This window comes from Serinus canaria, chromosome 20 (assembly GCF_022539315.1).
Source record: "Serinus canaria isolate serCan28SL12 chromosome 20, serCan2020, whole genome shotgun sequence".
Classification (NCBI taxonomy): domain Eukaryota; kingdom Metazoa; phylum Chordata; class Aves; order Passeriformes; family Fringillidae; genus Serinus; species Serinus canaria.
In genome coordinates, this window is record NC_066333.1 from 12,916,565 (window position 1) to 12,942,999 (window position 26,435).

General features: G+C 44.3%; 1 protein-coding gene across 4 annotated transcripts; it reads left to right on the forward strand.

Moving 5' to 3' along the window:
• Window positions 1-1,180: 1,180 nt before the first annotated feature.
• Window positions 1,181-26,435, forward strand: ZNF217 (zinc finger protein 217). Of its 4 annotated transcripts, none has more exons than XM_050982113.1 (7): window positions 1,198-1,295; window positions 14,722-14,807; window positions 15,047-16,848; window positions 18,924-19,049; window positions 19,869-21,452; window positions 24,710-24,833; window positions 26,017-26,435. In XM_050982113.1, exons 3-6 carry the CDS (start codon window positions 15,450-15,452, stop codon window positions 24,817-24,819), a joined length of 3,219 nt encoding a protein of 1,072 aa, XP_050838070.1. In that variant the 5' UTR covers window positions 1,198-1,295; window positions 14,722-14,807; window positions 15,047-15,449; the 3' UTR covers window positions 24,820-24,833; window positions 26,017-26,435. The 4 variants fall into 4 exon arrangements, with proteins under 4 accessions (XP_050838069.1, XP_050838070.1, XP_009091404.1 ...); XM_018917417.3 differs by lacking the exon at window positions 1,198-1,295 and adding an exon at window positions 1,863-1,961; XM_050982112.1 differs by lacking the exon at window positions 14,722-14,807 and having other exon boundaries at window positions 1,181-1,295.

The following is a 26,435-nucleotide window of genomic DNA, read 5'->3' on the forward strand; positions in this document are numbered from 1 at the left end:
ACAAGGTAAATCCCTTTTCCTCATGGTTCACACAGCTGATGGACAGAGATTTTAAACTTCAGGAAATTAGCGAGGCTCTGCCAACCCATATGACCATTTGAAGGAGCAGGACTTAATTATGTGTATTTAAAATTTTTGGTCTTATCAGGTTTGACCACTTCGTGAAGATAAATCTGCTTCAAGTCAGCGTGAGGCAACATTCAAATTTGCCAATAAAGATATTTCACCTTCCAGAATTACCTGGTAAGTAATTACCTTGTATATATGACACATTCTGTAAAGGTTTTGATTAATCTTTATTTGCCACATATTTCAGCCTGGGTAGGGTTGCCCATTTTAGACTGGGAGAACATTTTGAGAAGAACTTAAAAAAAAAAAAACCCAAAACACATGATTTTAGCTGCAATTATTTTAGAAATGTCCTCCATTGAGGCAGGACGATTTTATATTGTAGGAAACAAGCCCCCGGGTGCGATGTAAATGTAGTGATGTAAACTGAAGTGACTTTAGCAGGTCTCGGTGTGTCTTTGGGGGAAAAAGCAGAGACCGCATGGAAACTCACCTCCTTCTTATCCCATTTACTTGAGGGAGGTGCTAACCCCAGAGTCTAGCGGAGATTAAGCACTTTGCTAACAGCATTACAGATTGCATTTAACTCCTGAAAACCTCCTCAGTGCCAAGTGGGACACTCGGAAATGTATTTTAAGTCTTTGCTTGCCGCACTGCATTCCTCTGTACAGTGTCCATCCCTCTGGACCAGACAGAGCAGCTGGGTGTTCGAAAACACGAACTCGGCTCTTTTGGGGCAATTTCTACAGTAAATCTGTGTATTCTGTCTCCCTGCTCCTCGGGCAGCCCTGATAAGTGCCAGGGCCCTCACTGAGCATTCGGGGCTGCAGCCACGCGACAATAAGGGTCGTGGTCATCCTGTCCCTGGTGATCCACGCAAGGATCAATGCTGATGAGGTGTATTGGCTATAATTACGTTAGTGCCGGGGTGACACCGGCTCTCGGCTCATCTTTGGGTGGGAGCGGCTGTGCTTTGGATCGCGTCCATCACTGCTCGTCCTGTCTGAGGGGATGGGGCGTGGCCACCGCTGGGCGTGGCGCTGGGGGCGTGACCAGCGTTGATTGAAACGCGCCGGGCGCGTGGCCAATGAGGCCCCGCCCCGCCATGGGCGTGTCAAGATGGAGGGGCGTGGCCCGGGGCTGCCCGAGCAACAGCTGCCGCGGAGCCGTTTACAAACAGTGCCCCGAGCGCGGCGCGGCCGCTGCCCCGCGGCGCCTCTGCTCAGGTGAGGCAGGGCTGGGGGGCACCTGCCGGGGGCTCCGGGCCCCTTCCTCCCCCTCCTCACCTTCCCCGCCCCTCCGGGGGCACCTGCGGCAGGCGCAGCCCCGTCCCTCGGGCGGCCTCTGCCGTGAGGGGCCGGTTGTGCGAGTGAGCTCGGGGGGGCCGCTGCCGCCGGCATGTCTGAAGGGGTTGGGGCGCACCCCCCCCCCCGGTTGAAAGCGGAGCTCGGAGCCCCCCCCCGTCCCCGCGCTGTCCCGGCGGCCGCGGGGGCCGGCAGGAGGAGGAAGGGCGGTGCGGGGCCGGGGGGGCGGAGGAAGGTCCAGGTGTGTGTGGCCATGCCGGCCCCGCCCGCGGCCGCAGGTAGCGGCCCCTCCCGGCGCCCCCTCCCCACGCGGGGCGGGCGGAGCGGCGGCGCGGCCGGAGCCCTTCCCCAGCTCCCTCCCACCCCAAAGTTCGCGCTGGCCCCGCGTTGCCGCCGCCGCCGCGCCGCCGCCCCCTCCCCTGCCGCCCCCGGACGGGGCCGCGCTGCCATCCAACACCTGGGGGGTCGCTGGGCCCCCCCGAGGCGCCGGGCCGGGCCCGGGGGCCGCTCTCGGCCGGGGTGGGGGTGTGCGGCGACAAGAGACTATTTCTTTGTGAGTCAAAGATGTTCCTGGAAGAAGGATTTGTAGTAAGTGGCTCATGGGGCGGAGGGGGGGTTGTTAATGAAAAGTTTATTGATCCGTTTTGCCAGTTTTTGTTTCATTTACCTTTGTCTTTCAAAGACCAAACCATTCCCGATCATTTCTTTAGCATCGTGGTTCTTTTTTTTTTTTTTTTTAAAGGGGAATAGGAAGTTTAGAAAATAAATAAATAAGCCTCAACTGACTTCTTAAGCAACAAAAGAGGTTGCCAGGCGAGGACAATAAAATTCTAGAATATCCAGAGATTGGATTTCATTCCTGTTCCGTGATGCCCCCTGGACTTTCTGTTTTGGGGTGTGAGGCTTTTTTTGTTTGTTTGTTTGTCTCCCGCACAGAAAACCTGCACCCACAGTAAGGTCTGTATGTTCTCTAATGAGCCATCCCATAAAATGTGCTGTGTGACTCCCAGTAAGTATTTGAATTGAAGTGTAATAGTTTTGAAGTGGTGGGGAACAAAAATCTTTCTGTTGGGTTATTGATCTGCTGATGAAAGGCGTTTGAATGTGAAAAGGGTTTAGTTTAGGGGGGGTTGTGTATTTAAAGAGTTTTTTTTTAAGGCAACTTTTTTTTTTTTTCCATTTTTGAAATGACCTTGAGAGGTTTAAAACTACATCAGTTTCTACCAGTGGGTTTGAGGGGGAGGCAGGAGCAGAAGAATCTAGTGAAAATCGAAAATAGAAATAGGAACTGAAGTATAGCTGCAGTGAAATATTTTCTTATAGAAGTATGTGAAAAGGGAAGTTTTTGTAAGAATGTGTGAAAAAGAGGAGAGGGAAATAACGCAGTTTCAGATGCAGGGAGGGGGGGAGAGAAGGGAGCATATCATTCTTCACATTTTATTAGGCCGTGAAATGCAGGAGTGATATGATCTGGAAGACACAGAAATAAAACGCCTAACTACAAGTTGAATAGCAGGCATTGACTTGCTGACCAACGCTTCCATGCTTGGTGGGGGCTGGTGCTGGGGCTGCAAAGGTAGCAGAGCACAGGCCTATGACAATGGCTTGCAAATGCTTTAACGCCATGTTTTATTGCTCTTAGGAGCTCCTCTTAACTGGAGGTTTGGGAATACGACTAAGACTTTAATTTGGGATGTCCACACTGAGGTTTCAGCCTTTCCTTGGATAATAGAAAAGGACAGTTGCAAATAAGTAGGATAAACTGCATTCTTTGGCAGAGGGGGAGGGAAGAGGGCGAGGGTGGAGGAGGGTTTTTTTTTTCTTCCCCTTTACTAGTTCTGTAACTGAGTCAATATTTTAAGATCTGTAGCAGGAATGTGGCTTTGTGATCACTGATCGTTCTGCAGCGTGTTTTTTTCTAGTGAGGAATCTCGTCATGCTGAGCATAATACTTGGATTTTCGATCTCTATAGGCTCTTTCCTGAAATCAGCATCTGAGTTTTCAAGTTTTGCCTTTTAAGTTTTTCAGGGTGGTGAATATGAAAAACAAATAACTTTAGAACCGTGGCTATTACAGTGATTATTGATTGGCTTGGCCTTCAGCCAAGCAACTCTTCTGCATGCAGCAGAGTTGCTGATTTAAATTCTGTGGATTGTTTTTCATAAGTTAGCCTTTTTTAATCTTTAAACAGCATATATGGCAGTTGGGGAACAGTAGATCAGTTTTTAGTTAAGGTTGTTCAATTATGTCTTCATCGCTTTGGAGTTGGTTGAATGACTTGACATGAGATTAAGCACAACAAAAGAAAAGGCAGGGGAACAACAGCTGCCTTCCAGTACCAGAGCTCCAGATTCTGAGCAGTTCAGCGTTTTACCTTTTACTATTACGTGGTGTCAGGTTTAAATGTGAATTTTTGTATTTCCCTTCGCGAGAAGCTCAGGCTTGCTGATAACACATCAGCCACTCAAAGCCTGGATGTTCGTGTTTTGGGGGTTGTTTGTCTGCTGCATTTTGCAGAAAATGATCTGAGGATCTGATACTGAGCAGCGAATTGATCTCATTAACTTTTAAGACAAAAGTAGCAAACAGTCCCCACTAGTTTGTACTTGTTTAGTTACTGTGTGGTAAGAACTTTAAGGTGTGTCCTTAATGGCAACTGACGATTCTTGCTGCGAAGCCTTGTTTATTTTAGGTAGATGTTTTATACAGAATTTCCAGTGGGACAAATTACTCCACTGACTGCACTTATTCTTTCTGAAGGCTGACTGTGAGCATAAGAGAATAATTTTGCCATGCTGCAATCAGGCTATATTTAAAAATTGAAGCCATTAAGTTTTGCTGTGTATTTTAAGGCTTTTCCTACTTCCTTTGTTTAAACATTCTCAAACAGTGCATATCATAGATGAGTTTAAAACATTCATATGGCACTGTTGGGGCCGAATTTAAAATAAAAATGAATACCGACGTCCTTGTTGATCAAAATAGAAAAAGCATTTCTTTAAATAAGAGGATGTTTTCTGGTTTTGAGTGTGGTGGGGAGGCTATATTGGTGTCTTGTAAACAAAGTTTCATATTAAGTAGTCTTTAGAGAATGGCTTCCAGGCTTTGCATTAGAGGATTTCTTTCTTTTCCTCTTTAAGTGAATAATGTTTTTTGGTTTTGCTTTGTTTTGGTGGAGGCGTGGGGAGAGCAAGATTTAGGGTAGGGGCTGGAAAAGAGAGGAAGATAATAAACTTTAGCACCTTTTTATCAGACTGTCTTACACAAAAGGCTACTTGATTCTGGTTTCCCCTTTCATTAGATCACAAAAATTCCTTTTTGAGCACTTATTCTAACCTTCAGAAATACCTCCTCTTACCACTGCATTTTCATTTAGAGCTATGCTGATAGATTAATACCATATTTTATACAAAGTGCTAAGTTATTACTGTAACAGGGGGAAATTATTTTAAAAGGGAACTGTGGCTTTCACTTAGACTTTCAATCCAGTGATTACAGTAAACTTTTAGTTACAAAAAAAAAAATCTGAGAGTTTGCAATTAAGAAGCTCTGGGGAAACGTTAAGTAAATTTTAACTTCCCTTTGTTCTTTGGGACTTTCTGTTGTCCCAGCTCTTTCTAACCTGAATCTTGATTTGGAATGCATTGTCCTAGGAAAAGATTCCATGCAGTGTATATGTAAATACCCTCCCTCTTTCCTGTGTTATGAAATGCTGGCATATGGAAAGAGCAGCCCCCCTTTCCCCAAGGTAAAATGGGCTGAGCTTTCTTTTCTTTGCAAGAAGCTGAAAGAAGAGTTTGACCTTTGAACTCAGCCTCACACTTCCACGCTGCTTTCAGGATGATTAAATAACCAAGGATATTTGCCTGTGTCTTATGCTTATTTATCTCACTTTAAATGTTGTAATACTTCACTGTTGAGGTATTGTCTTTAAATATAGCAGGACGAGCCTTTGGGTTGCAGCAGGGCTGCCATGTGCCAGCTCAGCTCTCGCTGGGGACACTCTGCATTTCCAACCCCCCTCAGAGCCTTCCCACATCTCATACCGGCATGATTTGCACATTGCTTTTAACTTTTAACTGACTTTGGGGCATTTCTGATCACCCCCCCTGCCTTTCTAAGGTGACTTTAGGAAAAAGTTTTTCTTCCTGGTGCATGAATGCGCTGAGGGGATTCTGCTGACTACTGTATGCGTGCTCTGAGAGAGATGTGACTCATTCCACAAGAGATTTGCAACTGAATACAAAAGTAAGGAAAAGGATATGACCAAGCTATGTAAGATTCTCAACACATGTTGTATTTTAGGATTAAAAAAGCTTTTTTCGGCCTAAATTTACTTAGGTTTTTATGTGCTTCCAAACAGAAAGTTGCTCTCTCTAAAGAATTTGCTTTTAGAAATCAACTTTTTTTTTTTCCTTCAGTGAAATTGCCAAATAATCTCCTTTTGTTGCTGATGAAGCTTGTTTATGCCAAACGTGGGTTTATGTCAATGGGAAAAATACATAAAAACTTCTACTGTTATAATCATATGACTTTGGTCAGAGCATAGTTTATGGCTTATCATAAATCTAGCACTCTTGATTCTTCCTCCTTTTTTTTTTTTTTTTTTTTAAAGCGGTGTGATAAGAGCAGACTTAGCAGTTTCAAAGTAGAGCAGTGTACATGCTGGGAAAAATGAGTTTGAAATTAAAAATATAGGTGACATACGTGTTTGGAAACACAATGAGATGGAATTGCTTATCAGGCTGCCTTGAGGATTTCAAAAGAAAGTACAAGAGGAAATGTGGGTAGAATATGCAGGGAAATCAGAGTGACTTCAAGACTGGAGCAGAAAACCATCCAAGCAGAAGTGAATAATTGACTGGATGGTGCTTTTCTATGTGCTGCAGATTTTATGTAACTAAAAGTATCAAAGTCTGAGTTTGTTTATGCGCAATAGGTACACTTGCATTTCTCACTGTAATAAAGGGAGTGCAGCGTGCTCTGATTGAGCTGCATCAGGGAAACTGAGGCCTTTGTGTTGTGCCTGCACTTTATTGTGATAGCAGAGAACTGGGTGGGTGAAATCCAGGGGGTTCTCTCAGCCTTCCTCCTTTGGTACTCAGGAAAAAGCAAATTAGATTTGCTTAGGTTTACAGCAAGCACTGATGTTTGCTACAGTGTAGGGAAGATGGATGTAAAGGAGGCCCAGAGAGGCCCCACTTTCTGTTCACCTTTCTTGTATGTTTTTAACTGTTTTGTTCTTACACTGGTAAAATTGGGGTCTGAAGTTGCCTGTTAGAAAGCTCAGTTCCTTGCAGATGGTGCCTTTGCTTTGCAGGCCAGCTTGGCCCTGTGCAGCCCAGGCTGTTGGGTACATCAAACCCCTGCAGCCCACTGGGGAGTTAAAAAGTCCCCATCAGTCTCTGGGAGATCTCCCACCTGCATGGGAGAAGGGAGGCAGCTTTTGAAAGTGTTTGTTTCTATCACTTTTCTATTTTAGTACCTTCAGATGCTGCTCCAGGGGTGACTGGACTACAGGTAAATGTCTTTTCCCTGGACTCTGTACCTTCTTCCATCTTTCAAGACTGCCTTTTGCAAGCACCTCATTGTGGTTGTGTGGGAGAGTGACAACTTCCAAGTGCCCTGCAGAGGACAGGGATCAGCTACTGCTCTGCTCCTTCCAAGGGGCAGCAGTTAGAGCTGTGCTGGGTGGGAGCTGGGTTCACACTTGAATCCAGGTGAGAGCACTAGGGCACATTAATGGCCTTAACAAAGGCAACTCCTTGCAAGTGACCACTTCTCTCAAATACAGGAGTAGTAAAATAATCCCTTTTCCTGTTATTTCACCTATGCTGCCCAAAGGGATGCAACTTGCCTGTAATTGCTACAGAGGAACTCCTGGCTCTTGAGTAATAAGGAATTAAGTCTAATTTGGTAAACTGAATTTACCACTTCTTTGTAGTTGTGGCTGTTGGAGAGACCTTATATCCCTCTGCCAAGAAGTAAAAAAGCCAAATTTGCTTTTAAGGTCTCTGAAAGTACCTTCTTTTAAATGAAAACCAAGCCTAAACATACAAGGCAGCCTGTGTAAGGTGAGACTGACTCAACAATAAAAATGTATCACTCATTCCACCGAGAGCCTTTACCTGCTGTGGAGAGAACAATAAACTGTTTTGTAAGGTAAGGGGTCATTGCCAGTTTAAGTGCATGTAACTTCTTGATTTAATGAAGTTGCATCATCCTACAGCAGTGGTGAAATGTGTCCCAGACTTATTTAAGATAGGATTATTCTTGTATCTTTCAGCTCTTCTACAACAGGTATTGGCCACTCCTGTTGTCTAAAGTACACTTGGGTTTTGTGGCTCCTGAGAAATTTTCTTCTCATCACCGGGAAAAAGGAAAAAAATCTGGCAGTTTGAGCAGTCCTTCTGAATTTTAAAAGTCAATACTTACTTGTAGTGCTTCCTCCTTTAATGCCAAGAATTAGTCTCTTTTATATTTGCTCTTGCTCAGTGGAGGAAAAACATGTGCAGAATGCTGCAAGCTTATACGTTGCCTGCTTTAAAAGGCCTAATTACATCCTTTGATAGAAGAGGCATTCAGCTCTCTGAGGAGACACACTCAGCTCATCCATCCTCTTCCAAGCCCCTGGTAGACATATAGCCTTCAAGAAAAAGGGACTCTACAGGAAAAGGTTTTTTAGAGAAAGAGGATATCCTTTGTTTTTATTAGTATAGATGTCTGAGATGGGGGGAGGGAGTTTTCCTAATATTGTTCATTATTAACTATGAGTTATTTTCCACTGGTGATTAAAATCCTGTTTGCGAGGCTTCGGGGGGAAAATGACTCGCCTGTGTGTCTGTTTTATCTGACTGCAAAAGGGCTTTCAATACAAGATCTTTCTGAAGTGTGTGTGCAGAAATGCTTGGATAATAACAGTCTCGAATTCTGTGTATGTCTCACTCTGGTTGTGTTTTTGTGAATTGTTTTAGGGTCACTGTGTTGGAAATCTCTGTGGTGGTGTTAGAAGGAACTATAACTGAGCGTCTCTTAGAGGGGATAAAAAGGATAAGCCATGAAAGAGTTTAAGTTTAGGGTAACTTTGAAATCTTCAAGCCTGAAGGATGAAGACTAAGGAGGGGGACTTAAATTTGCAGATGGAGGGAGTGGAAATTCCAGTTTAGGGTCATCTTTTATGTTCTCTTTTCAACCTGAACATCTTCGTTTTGATCTTTCCTGCAACTGAAACAAACAACTCTCTTCCTCCCCTTCCTCCCCCTGAATCTCCATTTCCTTTACAAGTGCTCGTGTTAGTTCTTTATCAGGCTGAACTGTTAACAAAGTATAAAAAACAGTTTTGTGCTTGCACAGTCGGTATAAAAGGCTCGGTGTGGAGACAGGCAGCACTGGGATCACTCACGTGCTCCTCCACTAACACAGAGTACTCTGGGAAGCTGTGTGAAATGATCTACTGTTAAAGATGGGAGTAGTTCTTTCCCTCCCTAGAAAGCAGCAGAATGCCCAGTAATGAGGAATAATTCTTGGCTTCTGTGCTGCTCTGCAAAGTCAGGTTTTATCTGGGCTGACTTAAATAACTTTGTCACTGGAGTCGTGGGCAATGGACACTTGTATTCTTTGAGAAATAAGGTCATGGTCTGTGGAGCAAACACGGCAGCATCTTCCCTAAAGTCAGGGACTATCCCTGTGTCAGGGGTAGCAGAGGCACTTGTGCCTGGCGAGGAAAGCCCCTCCTGCCCCGAGTGTGACACACGCTTCTGCCGAAGCGCACGGAGGAAGTCCTGTGGCTGCCATAAACCCCTGCTACCTGCAGACACAAACCCCAGGTTCCACCGTGGACTTTGGAAATCTGACTCACCTTTTGGGACACTTGGTGAGTGAGAACCTCACAATGACACTTGGCTTTGCTTTCTGACTAAGTGTGGGAGCTTAGGGATGCCAGGGTACACCAGAGCTGCTCCCAGCACGGAGCTGGGGTCTCTGGTGGCTCATGCAGAGCCACACTCAGCCCGGACACTGGAGGGGCATCCCAAAATCTGGAGCTCCCTAATATTGTTAGGAACTATTTTAGGGTGCTATTAGTGCTTAACTTTGTAGGTGTGGTGCAGCTGCCTTAGCTTTATGCAGTGATATATATGTATGTTAAAAAACGTCCTAAATAAGTTTTAAGTTCAGCCTCAGCTCAAGTTTTAGTTGAGGATTTGAAGGTGTATTTATTTATGCAGGAGTTGCTCTGCCTGTGATCAGTGTTACACCTGAACACAGCTGTGCCCAGATAAAACAGATAACATACATCAGCTAGTTTTTATTTGTGGTCCCAGTGAGGTGGTGTTAAAAGTGATGTTAACTGGTTTGTTGTATCTGTGGTCCTTAGGAAGGACTGGAACAGCTACAGTAAATCTTTGAAATTGGAAGTTAAAAAAAGGTGTTAAACTTGTAATTTCCAATAAGCAATCAGCAGTGTAAAATCTATTTACCAGCAATCTGTTCTGGGGCATAAACACACCAAGAGGAAAGAACAGTTCATGTAAAATGACTCTTAATATCCTGAAACTTCTTGAAACATGAGGAAAACTGTAGGGTTTTTTTTAAGTGGAAATGAGAGTTGCATGTAAGTTTCTCAAGTTCAGTAGGTCCAGTAAAAAATAAGGTGGTTGATTTGCAGCAGCTGGAAGAAGCTGGTCAGCTAAGCAGTGATCATTTTGCTGCTGGCCTTGAATTTAAGAATCTGGGTTTGTTGAGGTAGTTGCGTCTGAGTTTTTATCTGCCAGAGAAGAAAAGTAACCTCAGTGTCCTGGATTTGGTTGTAACTCTTCAAGTTTTCTCACTTCTCTTTTTCAGAAAGTGTTGCAGCAACTCCTTTGACTTCTGTAATTGTTCCAGGTCACTTTTAACAGTTTAACAATAGTTTTGCAGCACTGAATTAGCAAAGAATAGCTGTTTTTCCTGAAACTTGCCCTGCAACTTTTCTTCCCGGTGCCTCTGTAATGTGTTTAAAATGGGAAATTCAATGGTTAGACTGTGCTATTCTCTGAAAGGTGTGTCTAGAGTTCTTGTTACATATTCATGGAAATTTTGAAATGCAGGAAGTAGAAATGCAATAAAATTACTCCTGATAGGTCATTTCCCAAAGAAATCTTCAAGACTATGTAATATGTTGTCTTGGGTTGTGCAATTTAATAAAAATAAATTAAATTTCTCTACAGGCACTTAATTAAACTTTTCTCTGTTTTAATAATCCATTTATATGCAGCAGGGTTTTGGTGTGGTTCTTAGGTTGTGTGGCAAGTGCAATGAAAACAAGATGTTCTCATCTGTCCAGTGGAATCTTTATGGGTGTTTTGTGGTGTTTATAAATATAATGGGTATCGCTGTGAACCTGCTGAAATACTCAGCCAGGGATGACTCACTTGTGAGCTGAAGTGTGCTAAATGTTCAGGCTAAAACTTTTCCAGTCGTTTTATTCGTTCTTCTCAGCTGAAATATATTTCTAGTTGCATCAAGTGCAGTAGGTGGCACCCTGGAACTGAGGTGGATTGGTGACTCCAGGAAAAGTCCAGGGGAGCTGTGCAGGCTCCTCCTGCCCTGCTCACTGCCCTCAGGGCAGCCCCTGGAAGCTGTGGGCCCTGGGCTGGGCAGGAGGGACAGGCCCTGGTTGTTGCAGATGGGCAGGGAATTCACAAGTGGAACTTCTTGCCTTGCTCTGTCAGGGGGATAAGTCATTTTTTATTTTCAACCTTGAGTTCATCTGTAGCAAGTTTATCACTTTTCAGCTGTTGGAAGGAAGGATTTCCTGTTTTGTTCTGTTCCTTTACTCAGTATCTCTGATACTGGTGTGTCCTTTTGTCTTTTGAAAGTGAAAGAAGGCACAAGAAATGCAGGTACTGTATTTTATTTGCTGAACTCCTGCACAGACCTTCAGCCACAGTCACAGTGTTGCAGGTTGTCCACTTTTCTAAGGAAGCGACAGAATTGAGGCAACTCTGGACAGTTTTCCTGCTCCTCCAGGGTTTTGAATAACAGGAATGTAATTAATCAGCGTTTTTGGTCCTCAAATCCAAGACATATTATCTTCAGTAGGAAGAGAGGTTTGTTACTAATGGATAAAATCCTGGTGGGGATATTTGGGTTGTAGTTGTGGCATGTGTTGGCTTGTCTGAACAGCGAGAGCATAAAACCCTGCCTGCTTGTAAAAGGCATGGATCTAATCAGAGTGAAGTGTGTAATCACCAGATACAGAATAAGCCTTGAGCTTTCTAACTCACCTCCTGGCTCCAGTACTTGTATTCTCTCTTCTTCTCAGTTTAAATACATTCTTGTCTAGTTGTAGCTGCACTTTCCTTCAGAAATGCTACCTGCAGTTTTTTCCCAGCCTGTGGCTGCTCTCTCCTGTGTATCCAAGAGCAAGAGCTGCAAAGAGGCATTTCAGATTCCTGAAACAGGAATATCTTGCTCTGTTTGCAGTGCTGCCTAGAGGATGAGCTGTGGCTGGTTCTTAGGACTGTTCAGAGCCTTCATGAAAAGCAGTGAGTGCTGAGCAGCCAGCACAGCTTGGTGGAGGCTGCAGAGTGCTCTGATGAAGTCTCCAAAGGGCTTCAAACCCATTGATAGCTACCAGAATTGGTCCCAGGCTCCTGTGGAACTCCTGTTGTGACTCAGGTGTTGGTTGTACACTCTGTGTTTGTGTGGTTGTGAGGACAGGTTTTGTTTGCCAGACAGCTGAGATGGGATTGAAGCAGCCCTGTTTCCAAAGACTTATCAGAGGAGATGTTATTGATTGATGGAGGTGGGATTTTCACCCACCCATGATCAACCTGGGGCATTCTCTAGATGTGATCTTTGCCTTTCACTGGAATTCTAAAAAATCCTGGTTTTATCCTAGGCTGGGTTTGGGTAGGGCCATGTGTGGTGCCATGTTAAAAGGAGCTCTCTTCTCCCCCCCTCACCCCAGAATGCCACGAAGAACAGGGCACTGAGGCTGGATTTTGCTGCTTCTCATCTGTTTCCTTTCTCCAGTGACTTAGTTCTTGTTGCTCTATCGTGTGTTTGCTGTAGTGCCCCAAAGTGGGAGTGTAACAAACCTTAATTGGCTTTTTCTGTTTGTAGACATGAGCAAGGAAGTGGTGGCTGCTGAGTCCCAGCAGTTCACGTTGGGACTGCAGGCACTGCCCTTTGGATTTGCCTTCGTGCCCCAGGATGCCTCTGGCCTCTCTCTAGCAGGATTTTTACACTTCTTCCTGCAGAGCACTTCCCTGTGGTTCTGAAAGCAAATGCACTCAACTCTTAAGTTTGTTCCACTTTTTCAATCTTGCCTGGATTGTTTTTTGAAATTTGAAACTTAAGTTATTTTCAGGCAGATGCTCACTGAGCTTTGCTGTAGCATGTTGGGTAAAAAATACCTTTTAAAACTCCAGTAGAAATAAAACAAAAAGGCAAGTTGAAACATGAAGCATAAAACATGCTAACCAGCAGCCTTTGATATGTTTTCTCCTGATGTTTTACAAAAGGGAAAAAGTTTTTTGAATACTTGAGCTTCAAACTTTGGTTCTGGCTCCTTCACCTGCCTGTAGGGGGTGAGGGGAGGTCTGGGCTGAGTGGGGAGCGGAGAAAGGCAAAGGCTGCAGTAGAAGCAGAAGTGTCACCCCGCACTGAAGTGAACCTGCCTGTTACAGGAGGGTTTTGATTCATTCTGCAGAGAGGAAGTGTTAATCATGGCAGTGATGAAACTGAAAATGGGGATAAAGGGCGTAGTTAGAAAAGAGACTTTGGCTGCAGAAAATGCAGCTTCTGTCGCCATCAGCAGTGATCTGGTCCCTCTTACACTCCACCTTACCCTGCAAGATCCTGCATTTGTGTCTTAACTTGGGATAAGTCTTTGGCCCAGGCCAGAAACAGTTTAGGATAAAAAACACTATACAATTCTTGATATTAATTGTGCTGATTGTGTAAACCTGGGTTAGAGGACTAGGCAGTGAAAAGACTTTAAACTTCGGAGAAACAGCAAAAAATGAAAAACAAACAGCTGGCAACAATAATTTTCTCCTGTTTCTGGCGTTCTGGTGTGGTGGTGTTTTATTTTCTATTTTTACCCACGTTCATTAGGCCCCAGGATCTTGTGGTCTGCATGATGGGAAAGGAGGTGCTGACTTTTCAAATTAAAAGCAAGGAGTGTTCTCAGGGCAAGGCTGCAGGAAGTGGATGAAGTGTTGGAGATGTTGGATCCGTGACTCCTGCCAGTGTGTGCTGAGGTTTCCTTCCCCAGCTGCTTCTCTTGCCTGGGCTGATTTCTGCTGAAATGGTTTAAGATTTAATGGCTTGAGACCACTTTTTCTGTCCAACCAGCTCTGATCAGAAATAGCTGAGAATCAACTGATAATCATCTTTATAGTGGAAAGCTGGCAGCCTGAGCTATTGCAGGGCTGTGATTGAATTATTGTCCTTTCTTTGGGTCAAATAAAACAAAATGCTTCCTTTTTTTCCATATGAAAGCAAGGCAGAGGTGGAAATTGAGGTGAATTTTAAACCCCAACTGTGTCCATGCTGTTTTCTGCTCTAGGAGTTATAGAGCATCATGTATTTTGGGGTATATAAGTTCAAGTCATGTGGTCACTGGCCAGCTGGCTCTTGGGAAGTAATTTGCCAAAGTTTGAGTCAGATTTTGAATGAATTCTTTTCATTAGTTATTACTTTATTTGGAAATGTCTCAGAACAATTCTTCTGCAGTTTATGTTAGTCCTGTATTAGTTTGCTAGACTTTACCCAGAATTTCATCAGCTGGAGTCTTGCACTCCACAAAACTATAATTTGTCAGCCCCAAGTGGTGGCCCGTGAGTTTCTGCTAGCAGGCATTATAACTCAGACTTACAGATTTAAATTGGAGTTGTGATTAACTATATTATAATTCTATTTAATCTTTTGGAATCTTAAACCTTCCTTTGTGAGGATAATCAATAACTAATTTTCTGTTTTGTGGCGCTTCAAAAATAGAATAATTTTGTTTTCATAATGTAATAATTGGCCTCTTGGATGATTTAAACACTAGATTTAAATACTGTTCAAGAAACAGTATTATTAGTTAATACAAAATGTTGAGATGTTCTTACTTTACCAGCCCAGAATTGTCACAGACATTGTAAATTTGTGGGTGATAGGGAAAGCTTTGAGTAGTGGGACCTGGTGAATGGTTCTTAATACAAAGATTTGTGCTGACACTCCCTGTGTACCAGAACTATAAAAGCTGATGCCAAGCTATCTGGTCTTAAAAAAAAAAAAAAAAGAAAAAAGAAAAGCCTTTTGCCTAACAGCCTTTAGAGGACAAACAAGTGAAGTTCTGCTGTGGTTTTACAGGTTCAAGGAAAGGTTACTTGGGCTGCTGCATTGTTCTGAGTTCAGGAGTGCACTGAAATATGGTTTCAGCAGCATTATGTAACTGGGTAAGTGCACGTTTAGAAAGGACAGACAAAGTCTTGCAAAGAAATAACAGTTGTAAACAGTTAAATAACAGTTGTTTGTAAAACCAAACTGTTTTAACTGTGGCAGGTAGAAAAGTTGACTCTTAAACATATGCTTTCTTCTAAAGCACTTGATGCTTCTCAGCCCTAATATTTTCATTATTTGGGAAACAATACTTCTCTTTTGAAAGGTCTGACTAACTCTTTTCTCTCTTTCCCAGGTGCTGGAGTTTCTTTGTGGCACTGAACTTGGCCTTGAGTGTGTTTTACCCAATGCAACTATTTGAAAAGTTTGTGCAACAAAGCTAAGTGCAACTGACTGTATCTGTAGACTTGAAAAATCTGAAGAAACCATCCAAAAGAAACCTCATCCTGTCACTGAGTGAATCTTTGGATTCTTTTGCTGGGATGTGTGAAAGCACATAAAGCTGAAGACGAAACAATTTTCTGCCGGTGGAAAGAAAAAAATTAAAAATCGTTTTCCTGGCAGAGGTTTTCCAGCTGAGCAAACTTTGGAGCACATGTTGGAGAACTCTACAAGTGTCCTTACAGTGATCAGGGAGCACCCCCAGAGAAGTGCAGGCTGCCATTAAGAGATGTAAAAGGGAGCAGAAGGGAGGAAAGATGCCCACGCAGCCTCTCCTGGCATACATGGACGGACCCGAGGGAATAGCCAGCGCCGTGGGAGCCCAGATGGAGACCAGCGATGCCTCCATGACCATCAAAGGAACCAACACCATCTCCTACAAAAGCCTGCAGGAGAAGTTCCTGCTGCAGGCCGAGGGCTGCATGCCCCTGGACTGCATGTTCTGTGACGAGACTTTCAAGCACCCCGAGGAGCTGGGGAAGCACGTGTTAACTGAGCACAGGCCCACGCTGTGCGAGCCCGCCGTGCTCAGGGTGGAGGCTGAGTATCTCAGCCCTCTGGATAAGTGTCAGGTAAGAACCAGCTCACCTTCACCCAGCAACGAGCAGGACAGCGAGGAACTGAGCTGCAAAGTTTGTGGGCAAACGTTTGATAAAGCTTTTGACATTGAGGCGCACATGAAAAAGCATAAAGATTCTTTCACGTATTGGTGTAATGTTTGTGGGCGAAGATTTAAAGAGCCCTGGTTCCTCAAAAATCACATGAGAACGCACACTGGAAAACCTGGTTCTAGAAACAAGCATCAGCAAGGTTCTGAAGGCCCCATAACAATAAATGAGGTGGTGCAGGAGCACGTAACTGAAAATGTAACGTCACCTTACAAAATCTGTATGGTTTGTGGTTTCCTATTTCACAATAAAGAGACTCTAATTGAGCACAGTAAAGTGCATACCAAAGAATCAGTTCCCAACGGTGAAAGCCCCCAAGTGACTGCTGAAGTCAATGCAGAAGAAACATCTCAAAACCAGGAGTTTTTTCAATTCTTGAATTTAAGACCAAATTCAGTTCCAGAAAAGGACAAACTGCAGAAGCTTGCAAAGTGGATTGCTGAGCTGGATCCTTTCACCACGTATCAAGCATGGCAGCTGGCTACCAAAGGTAAAATTGCAGTTGGCCACGGGCAGATTAAAGAGCCAGGGCAAGAAGGAAGTACAGACAACGATGAGTCATCTTCAGATAAAGAAGAACTCTGTGAAATTTGGAATGCAAATAAAGGTAGCCAGGCTGAAACTACAGGGAAGTCAAAGGTAAATAAAAACAGCAGTTTCACAGGGAATGGTAACTTAACCCAGGACAAACTGAAACATCCCGCTGGTGAAGTGCCTTCTATGGAGATGGATTCTAAATCATCCCAGAACAAAGAGAAGCCAACCCACTGCTCTGAGTGTGGGAAAGCCTTCAGGACGTACCACCAGCTGGTCCTTCACTCCAGAGTGCACAAGAGGGACCGGCGGGGCGATGGGGAGACTTCCACTGCTGCCAGGACCTACTGTGCCGACATCATTGGGAACCTGGAGGAGAACGGGGCAGCAGAGAGGATGGAGGGAGGCTCTGAGGATGGCTCTGAAGATGGCCTTCCAGAAACAATTAATTTAGGTGAGTAGCACGGGGAGCACTTCAGTCTGAAGTGGCTGTTACTGGGAGTTCTTTAGGAACTCCTTAGAGCCAAAGAATGCGTCGTGCTTTTCCGTTATCTTTTCAGAACGTGATAGGAAATGTTAAAAAACTAGATAGGGAATGTTATGGTGGGGGAAAGGGAACAGAGTAAAATGAGAGCATAAGGAAGGTTTGGATGCTGCCATTTTGAGGTCTTTGAAGTTGTGTTGGGGCTTCTTGCAGTTACTGTAATCATTGAAGTCAATTTCGTAGCAATGAGTTTAACAGTCGGAAAAAGTCACTGTTTACTCACCCCTTATCTCTAACTTTACTGGATGCTTTGGACTGTTCCATATCCCTTCTCATTCAGCACATGTTTTTACTAAGAGTATTTAATGAGAAATAATTCCAGTTTCACTTTCTTCCCCCCCTTTATCTCATAAGGGCAAAAAATGTTCAGTGCTCAACACCAGCAGTTTTTGAGGCTCTGAGAAGTAAAGAATAATTTACAACTTTTTTCTGTCTAACTGCAAGTTCAGTGTTTGTTTTGAACAGTAATTTGAAAGCCTGAATGTCAGAACCAGCATGTTTGAGTCATTTGTGTAAGGCCACAGGCTGTAATAAATGTGGACCTGTATGTAAGAGAGGTGTATATTTAACTCCTCTGCCTGGAAGGATTGCTGACAGCGTGGACGGACTCCATCTGTACATTACCCAGGATTAATTCTGCATGTCACAGTGTCTTAGAAAAGCAAGTGATACTGAATGATTCCTTAATTGAAAAAGATTGCATGTCAGGGGACAAAAGGCCTGGCAGAACGTCTGCAGCTAATCTGCCGTTCTGTGTGTGACATGCTCCCAGCCGGCTTTAAAGAACAGACACTTGCATAATCTCAGGGCAAGACACGGCGTACAGAATGTCCTGGCACCCACACAGGCCTGACTTGGCCATTTCTGGTAATGTGCAGCCCTTTATTTTGCCTGCAGGAACAGAGGAATGAAATGATTACCTAATGTGAAGTTGCTCAGTTTGTTCCTCAGCGCCTTATCCTAAAGCAGAGCAGATTCTGGTGTGAGCTGCTGAGTCACACCTCTGGAGACACGAGATGTTTGTTTAACTCACCAGGGCTGAGCCATGCAGCATTTCCAGGAGAGACACTTTCCAGCAGGCAGGAGCCTCAAAGAACTCTTTCAAGTCTATTATAGATCCGACTTGTTAGTCACGCCGAAGGTCTCCTTCCTCCCGAGGTTTCCAGTCAGCCCTGCCTTGGCTCTTGAGTGGAGCAGTCTGGATTTTCAGTGGAGCTGCAGCGCAGTCGCTGTGGCTGCTGGTGGTGGTTGGGTGAATTCTCTGCCATTCTGCTGTCCCTGCCGCCCTCCTCTGGCACCTCCTGCCTCTGCACTGGAGTGGAACTGCTTGGGCATCCCTGGATTTATTCCTGGAATACCCAGGGCACCACTGGGACACCCTGGCACTTGCTCACTCCATAATAAAATACTCATCAAATCTAAGGAGCTTGTAGGAAATTGGCCTCGTCAAATCTAAGGAGTGTCGCTCTACAGACATTCCATTGATTAGCACATAAACAATACAATTACTAGAATTAATTTAAAAGAAAAGGCATATTTGCCTTCTCTCCCCACCTTTCTGTGTCTGGCTGTAGTGCACAGAGCAGGTTTTTAGTCTGAATCATCCCCCTTGTACTAATTCAAACTTCTCCTTCAATAAAATGCAGTTACAACCTGTGTGAGTATTTGAGATGGGCCATTCTCCATCAAGGTTCTGTAGGGCAATAAAGAGAACTTTTTTCTTCTTCTTCTTTGAATCTTCTTTGAAATTTTGTTTGTTCTCTGGGCTCCTTGGTCACTATCACAGACCACAGTGTTGTGGACAGAAATCTCTTTAACTCTTGTGGTCTTGTTACTTAGTGCAGCAAAACACAGCAAAAGTTACTTGCAGAGTGTAGAGTTTGACTGCAGTTCAGAATTTTATGTTTGTCATAAAAAAAACAGTTTTTAACAAGACTGCAAATTTGCATTTGCTCTTCATAATATGCCTGTATTTTTTCCCAAAGATAAAAATGAAGACAGTTTGGAAAGAACAAAAGTTAAAACCCTTGGGACCTCCAGAGAATGCAGCTACTGTGGAAAGTATTTTCGCTCCAATTATTACCTCAATATTCATCTCAGAACTCATACAGGTAAATGGGAGCTACTCCTTTTGGGGAGGGGAGGGAAATCTGCTGAATCCACTTGGATAGAATGCTTGATTTTGCTTTTGAAAAACAGAAACTGCCTTCAAAAATTGCTGATGTTATGAACAAAGTTTTCTCTAATTCTAAACAAAATTAAATAATTGCAACTAAAATCTATTTGAATTATTTACATAAATAGAAGTGGTTTAAAATAATTCTAATTGTATTAAGTATTGTTAAAACCATGTATTTCAAAGTTTTAATTTTTTCTACATTTAGTGGTATAGCAAAAGTTTAGGGTTTGGTTTTAATTTAACAACCAGCCAATTTCTCAGGTGTGAAGTTGGTTGTCTGCCAGCTGCTGCTACCTGGGGAAAAGCTGAGTCTCTTTTTCAACTCAGCTCCTTGTTTTGCATAGCCAGACAAACCCTTCCTGCTGCTGCCTGTGTGTTCTTGGGGGGGCAGCTCTGTTTGCAGCTGAGCTGCCCTGTTTGTGTTGGGAATAGGGCACTTGTGGGATGATCAGGGGCTGCAGCGTGTTGGGGTTGACTCAGAGTTCCACTCCTTTCTTGTCTCTGCCAAACACGTTGTCAGCTCCCATCTCCATCCACAGCGGCAACATCCCAGCACAGCCAGAAGATGTCACTGTAGTTAGTAAAACCATTAAGATACTGTTGTTTAAATGTTTTCCTTGAGTTTGGGACTTAGGAGTGTGTGGAAGGGGAGAGAAAAATCAGTTTTAGTGTTTGGGTCCACAGTGTTCCCTTGTGTTTGCAATCAAGACTTCAAATCTCAGAGTGGTTTACTGATAAATTTGTGTTGCAGGTGAAAAGCCGTACAAATGTGAATTCTGTGAGTATGCAGCAGCCCAGAAAACTTCCCTGAGGTATCATTTAGAGAGACACCACAAGGACAGGCATGGTGACAGTGCAGCTGATGGGAAGGGTGACAGCAAAGGTTCCCTGCGGGGTCAGGAGACGGCGCTGTTGCTGGCTGCTGATGCTGCTCCAGAAACCAAAAATCTGAAGAGGCTTTTTGATGGTGCCAAAGATGCTGAGAGCTGCCCACCTGCCAAGCAGCAAAAGGAAATTCTGTCCTTGAGCAATGCAATGGGCAGCACAGTCTTTTTAAAAGTAAAGAACAATTCCAGGGAATCGAACAAAGGTTCTGTTTGTAGCAGTTTGAATCAAGTACCTGAGAACGTGCCTGCTCCTTACCCCGAGAAACTAAAGGCTGAGAAGGAAACCAAGGAAGCTCAGCCTAAAAGAGAGAGAAAGGCTTCTGTGGCGTCCGAGGAAGATGATGTCCAGTACATCTGTGCTTTTATTGGTGGGAAAAATGTGAACAATATGCAAGAATGCACTGAGAGCTACAAACGCAGACCTGTCGTGGACTGTCACGAGCAGCCCTTGGACTTAACCAGTAAGACTTCCCAGGAGTGTTCAGTGATTGCAAGCAGAGGCCTGCTGGCCCCCAGCACCTGCCCCTTCTGTACCTACAGGACATTTTACCCCGAGGTCCTCATGATGCACCAGAGGCTGATGCACAAGTACAACCCTGACACCGTTAACAAGAACGGCTACAGGAACAAGGCTGTGGCCAAGGCCCGGCGCACAGGCTGCCCCCCGGCCCTGCTGGGCAAGGATGTGCCTCCTCTGCCTCTCCATCCCAATAAAAACAAGGCTTCCACAAACCCACAGCAAAAGCCACTGCAGACAGGGAAAGCCAAGCAGTGTGCCCCTCCTCAGAACAAAGCCCCTCTCTTCTCCGTGAGCGAGCCGAGCAGTACGGCCCCGAGTAACCTCAAGTTTCATAAACAGCAAAGTAACATTGGAGCTCAGGCAAACAACTACAGACAACCTCAGCAAGAAGAAGTGCACTCCAGTTTCAGGATCTCTCCAGTACTGGACAGAGTAAAGAAATCTGACTATAAAATCAAAGTTCTGGGTGCCCCGGTGACTCAGTCTGGTCTGGTGAGCAGCAGCATGAATGGGGTTCTGGAGTCTCACCTCAGTGAACCTGGCTGGGCTTGCCAGCGAGGGAGAGACTATCTCTGTAGTAAATCTGGGAGCAATGCAAGTCTGGACTATGGAGAAAGCTCTTCCAAACGGATGAAACCCTCCGTGGTAGCTGTGGAGCACCTGGACTCTCCTCTGGCTAATTACAGGAGATATGAAATGAGCAGATTTCACGTTGCAAACAGATATGCAAATCTGCTACCTCAGGAATACCCTCGCACCAAACCCACATCCTCTGTTCTGCCAACCAAACAAGGGCTCCTCAGTGCAGATGATGCTGATCCTCCCAATGGATTGACTGCTCTCAAACCCTATGAGCCATACAGCTCTGGATCACTTTATGGTTCTTGTGGATCCAGCAATGGCCAAGTCACCAGCTCGACTGGAGAAGGTACAGTCCCTCCTTCCTCTCCCTTCCTCCTCTCACACCACTGCACAGGGAGGGGAATGGGATATAAATGAGTGTGTGCCCACCTTGAAGCATTGAAAATGCAGCTGTACCAAGTTCAGCCAGTGCTTGGATTTTAAACTTAACATCCAGGTTCAGCAAACTCCTGGCTTGGGGAATTAGGCGTGGAAGGGCTGAATTTTAAAGAGGGGTCTGAAGTTCCTCAAGTTCCCCCTTCCCCTCTGCCATGGGTTTCTGATGGGAAACATGTATTGTTTGCTCATCAGACCACTCCAGACATGTTGACTAATCCAGGATATGGAATGAGACTTTCTGCTTAATGTGCCAGAAGTCTTGGACCTTCTGGAATATTAATAAAACTTACCCAAAAAAAAAACCCCAAAAAACCTGCCATGGACAATTGTTCCCTTCAAGAACAGAAAAGGATGTATTGCAGATTATAAAACTGATGTAAATTTTAGACTTCTGCTCTTCAATGGGTTTTTTTTTTTTTAATGTTCAATTTCGAGTAGGAACAGAATACTTTGTTAAATCAAGACAACAGATTTCTGCTTTTCTAATTATGGTGTAGCAATGCTCTGTGGAAACTTCTGGGCCTAGCAGAGATAAATGATTTGTGATGTATTGGGAGAACTTGGTACTTGTACAAAATACATGCTTTTTGTGTTTTGTCCGTGGTCAACATTTTCAAAAAGTCAGCAGGAGGCCAAGATTAAAAGGTGCTGGGTGATATTTAAGCAGTTGTCTGACTATTTGTAGAAGGTGGTATTTATGACTTGAAGCTGAGCTCAGCATGGACTTAGCTACAAATACAGGACTTTGAATTTTGAGACGAAGATCCCATTATAAAAATGAATAGCCTGTGTGGGCTGTGCAGTCTGAAAGTCTGTGAAGTTCCTGAACTCTGAATGCTCCCTTTCTCTGGAAGCAGTAAAGTTGCTCTTCTGAACTAGTCTGGGATGGTAACAAGCAGGGGTGTGTTCCCTCAGGTCAGCAAACTGCAGATTCTGAATCCACATTTAGTTATGAGGCAAAAAAAAAAGTATTTGCTCACTCTGTTCTGGTTTGCTTGTTTTAAGGTTGTGGGCTTCAAAAATATATCACAAATAAATAATTTATGTTTATATATAACTATGCAGGCTTTCCTGGTGGGTTATGGGGAAGGTGAGGGAAGGTGTCACAGTTGTGTGCCCAGGCTGGGCAGGGAGTGGAGAAGGAAAAGCTCCACAGCTGAGTCTCACTGAGTGGTGAGGAAATGGGGTGAATTCCTGCTTTGGTGCAGGGCTTTGGCTGAGGAGCCTGAACTGCTGTGAGAAATGCACCGTGGGCACTGGGTTCTGCACAGGGGTGGCCAGGAACACACAAGTTGCTGTCCTGGTGATGTGAGAGGGATCAGTGAGTGTGTGGGGAGGTGTCAGCAGCGTGAGCCAGGGGAGCCTGCTGCAGGAGCAGCTCTGCTTCTAAACAGTGACTTCCCTGGAATCCACCTGGTTCTCCTTTGGGAAGCTCCACCTGTGCCAGAGGAGTCTCAGGCTGGGCTTTGCTTCCTTTCCCTGGTGCCAGCCTGGAGACACTGCCCTGCAGTCAGGAACTTTGGGCTGGTTTTGTTATTTAGAGCCTCAGAACTGTGGCTGCAGCTAATTTGACAGCATTGTTGTCATGGAAATGAGGATTTCATTGTTCCTTGCCTGTCCCGGCTCAGGGAGAGAAAAGCAACTTTTTATGGCTGTTACCTGGGTTGGAAAGGCTCTGAAACAATCCCCCCTCTGCTGGGTGTTCCTGGCAACTTCCATAAAAGCCCTGGGCTAGAAGATGTAGGTTTGTAAGGGTAATTCCTTGATTTTCAACCAATTTGCTTAGAAGTACCCAACCTAAACCTTCATAGTTATTGAGAAGGATTCAGGGTAACAGCCAAGCAACCTCTCTCAGTGTCAGAAATTTATTGTGTGTGGAGAGCAGAGATAAAAGTTTCTTTAAATTCTTTTACTTTTCGTTAAAAATGTGAAACACAGCAGTTTCTCTAGACTTCAGCTGTGTGATACCATCTGCAGAGCTGTGCAGGTGCAGACCTGCAGCTTTCTGCCCTCTCTTCCTCTTGAACCCTGCTGATTTTCTAATCCACGATGCCAAAACCTTTTTCTGAGGGCCCGTGTGCCTTGTGGCAACATCCCTGTGGTGCCCTGAACGTGTTCTGTCGCATGTTAAATGCTGGATCAAGTTGTCAGGAGAATATGTTCCACTTGGCAAACTTGATTAAAGCATGATGCCTTCCCTTATTGCTTGTAAGCTTTGCCATCCCGTGTTGCCCTGAAGAGACAGAAACATTCTGAAACCACTCAGTTTGTGTTATTCTCAAATTAGTTGCCTTTGCAATGGCAACATGTTATCAGGGATAACCTGTTGGCTGATTGATTTGGCAGAGGCTGCAAATTAAAGACAATTGCTCGTGACACACTCCAATGGCTCCGTGGATTCTGTTGAAATATTAATTTGGCTGTGCCATTTTAATTTAATTAAAGATCAGGAGTGTTTTTTCAATGCTGCACTGGAAGCTTTGATGGAATATGGATGGCAGTTGGGCTTTTTGGATCCTGTGGGAGTAATGATTCTGGACTTTTTGCCTTAATTTTATGAAGTGTTTTTGACTGCTTGCCTAAGCTAGTAAGACTTAATATGGAACAGGCATTGATTTCACATCTATAAATGTGAATTAATGCTCTCAGATAAACACAAAACTACCTGTACACTAGACTGAAAATTGCTTAACAAAGGGCTGCAAGTCAGTGAGTATTGACACTCCTTAAAGTGTCACGAGGTCCATGTAATCCTCAATGGCAGCAGTGAAGTACCCCAGTTTGCCTCTTAAATACTCATTGGAAAATTCAGTTTTCAAACAAATACAGGAACTGAATTAGGCATTAAGGGTGCAGCACCTAGACCTTCTTGGGTAGGGCATCTGCTGTGGGATGAGTTAAGCAAAGACATTTCTCTCATGCAAATAAAATGAGTAAAATTTGGAGCTGGACATCACTTGGATAAAACTTACCACAAAGTTGTTAAATTATTTTTTAATTCTCCTTGTATTTATTCTGGATGGTGAATTTCGTATAATAGCAACATCTAGATTTTTGAGGCCTGATTGTGAGATGATTTGCCAAGGTATTTTGGATTCTGGATGCTGATGTGCACCTGAGAGGAGCAGGAAATAATGCTAACACCCTTAATGACTTCTTTTCCAGGAAAGAGATCAGTGTCATACCAACACTTGCCCAGCAACCTGCTGCAGAAGAGAAGTTACGAGCCCTTTGTGGGGAACACACCCTTCAGACCCAGTGACAAGAAGAACTGAATCACTCCAGAACGGTACACAAACCTTCTGAGCTAATTGCTCCTTTCATGTTGCACGGGCTGCTGATGGCATCAAAGGTTCCTGCACAGCATGAGGAGAGCTTGGGAAAGTCTGAGCCTGGAAAGATAAAAATTTCCTCCTTTTAAAGTCACCAGTTACTGGGGTGGCAGCGCTGATTGTTTGGAGTAGTGGTAATGGCTTCTTTGATAGGTACAGGATGCTCCTTTTTGAAGAGAAATGGCAGAGTAGCACTACATAAATACATTAATTAGTTATAATTCCAGTGGGAAGTGTTCAGTGAAAGCCAGGAAGTCCAAGTTCAGTCAGTCCTCGAGGGTGGAGGAGCAGAAGTGAGAGGAGGTGCCTGGGGCACAGTTGTGGGTGCTGGGGTTGGTGGTTGGGCCCTCCTGAGGGTGCAGCCCCTGCCCATTGTGCCCCTGCTGAGCACTCAGGGCTCCTCAGACCCCAGCTCTGGGTCCAGAGGGAAGGGAGCCCTTCCTGGCAGCTCCTGGGCAGCTTCTCCCTGGGATCCAGAGGTATCCCACAGGGTTTTCCCTGTTCAGCAGAGGGAGGGTGGGTGTGCCCTCCTAGGGAAGGAGGTCAGGTGAAGGCTGGACCTGGTGCTGTGAGTTCATCTCCTCAGTGCTGCAGCTGGATCTGAGACCTCAACACCCTTGTGCCTTCACTGCTCAGGACAGAAGTGCTCTGCAGGACTGGAAATAAATAAATTTGTGTGCCTTTTTCTAACCCGGAGCTACAGAGCATTTCCCTTTCAAGGGGAATACTTAAGGAGTATTCCTGGAATGCTGTAGCACCTGGGCCAGCACAAATGATTTTATGGAAAGATTTTGGGAGCAGAGCTGTCTGACATTGAGCTGACAGCTTTTAAAACACTTCTATTTCTTTGTATTCTTCTAATCTTGCTGCTCTTACTGTCCTCCTAAGCATAGGTGTGTCTGGTGGTGTTGTTAGCTTGATTGCATGCCTGAGATTCTCATTGGGGCTGAGCATCTTCCAAAGTAGACTTTATTTGCCAGATAAAAGCTGGCAATCCAGACTTCCATGGAAGTATCAGTTCTTTAGCATGGACTTGGGAGGAATTCCCTTTATTTTAAAGACACTCCTCACAGCAAAAACTGAGCTGTATTTTAGAGCTGTGTACCACACATTTATATTATTCCTCTTTTCCCCCTGCAGGTCTAAGGACACAAGTGCATATTCCATGGAGTTGTACCTGCAGTTCATCCCCTGAGGAAGAGAAGAGGTGAAAGCTACTGAACTAAGCTGTGATTGTACTGTATATAGAAACACTACAGTTTTATAATATTGGTTCTTTTAACGTTTTGTACCAAATAGCCATACAAAGGTAGTCTAAACAGTTGGGTTATGAAGGTGTGTGGAGAATGTATATCTTGACCTTGACTTTTGAGTATTTTTCATTAGAATTAATTGACCAAATATTAGGTAGGAGTTCTATTTTTACATACTTGAGCGCTGCTGAAGAGTTTCTCTTGGAAAGAATATATATCCTTGCACCTCAGGTAACCTGTAAATATTGAAGTTGAAAATCCTGTTGGCGTAATGCTCCTTTTTCATAAAAGTGAAAGTTTCTCCTC

Excerpts from the sequence above, each read along its gene's own strand:
- ZNF217 (XM_050982112.1), top strand. The coding sequence starts at position 15,450 with ATGCCCACGCAGCCTCTCCTGGCATACATGGACGGACCCGAGGGAATA. Across the intron at positions 16,849-18,923 it reads TCCAGAAACAATTAATTTAG|ATAAAAATGAAGACAGTTTG; the intron begins GTGAGTAGCACG and ends TTTTTCCCAAAG. Across the intron at positions 21,453-24,709 it reads CACCAGCTCGACTGGAGAAG|GAAAGAGATCAGTGTCATAC; the intron begins GTACAGTCCCTC and ends CTTCTTTTCCAG.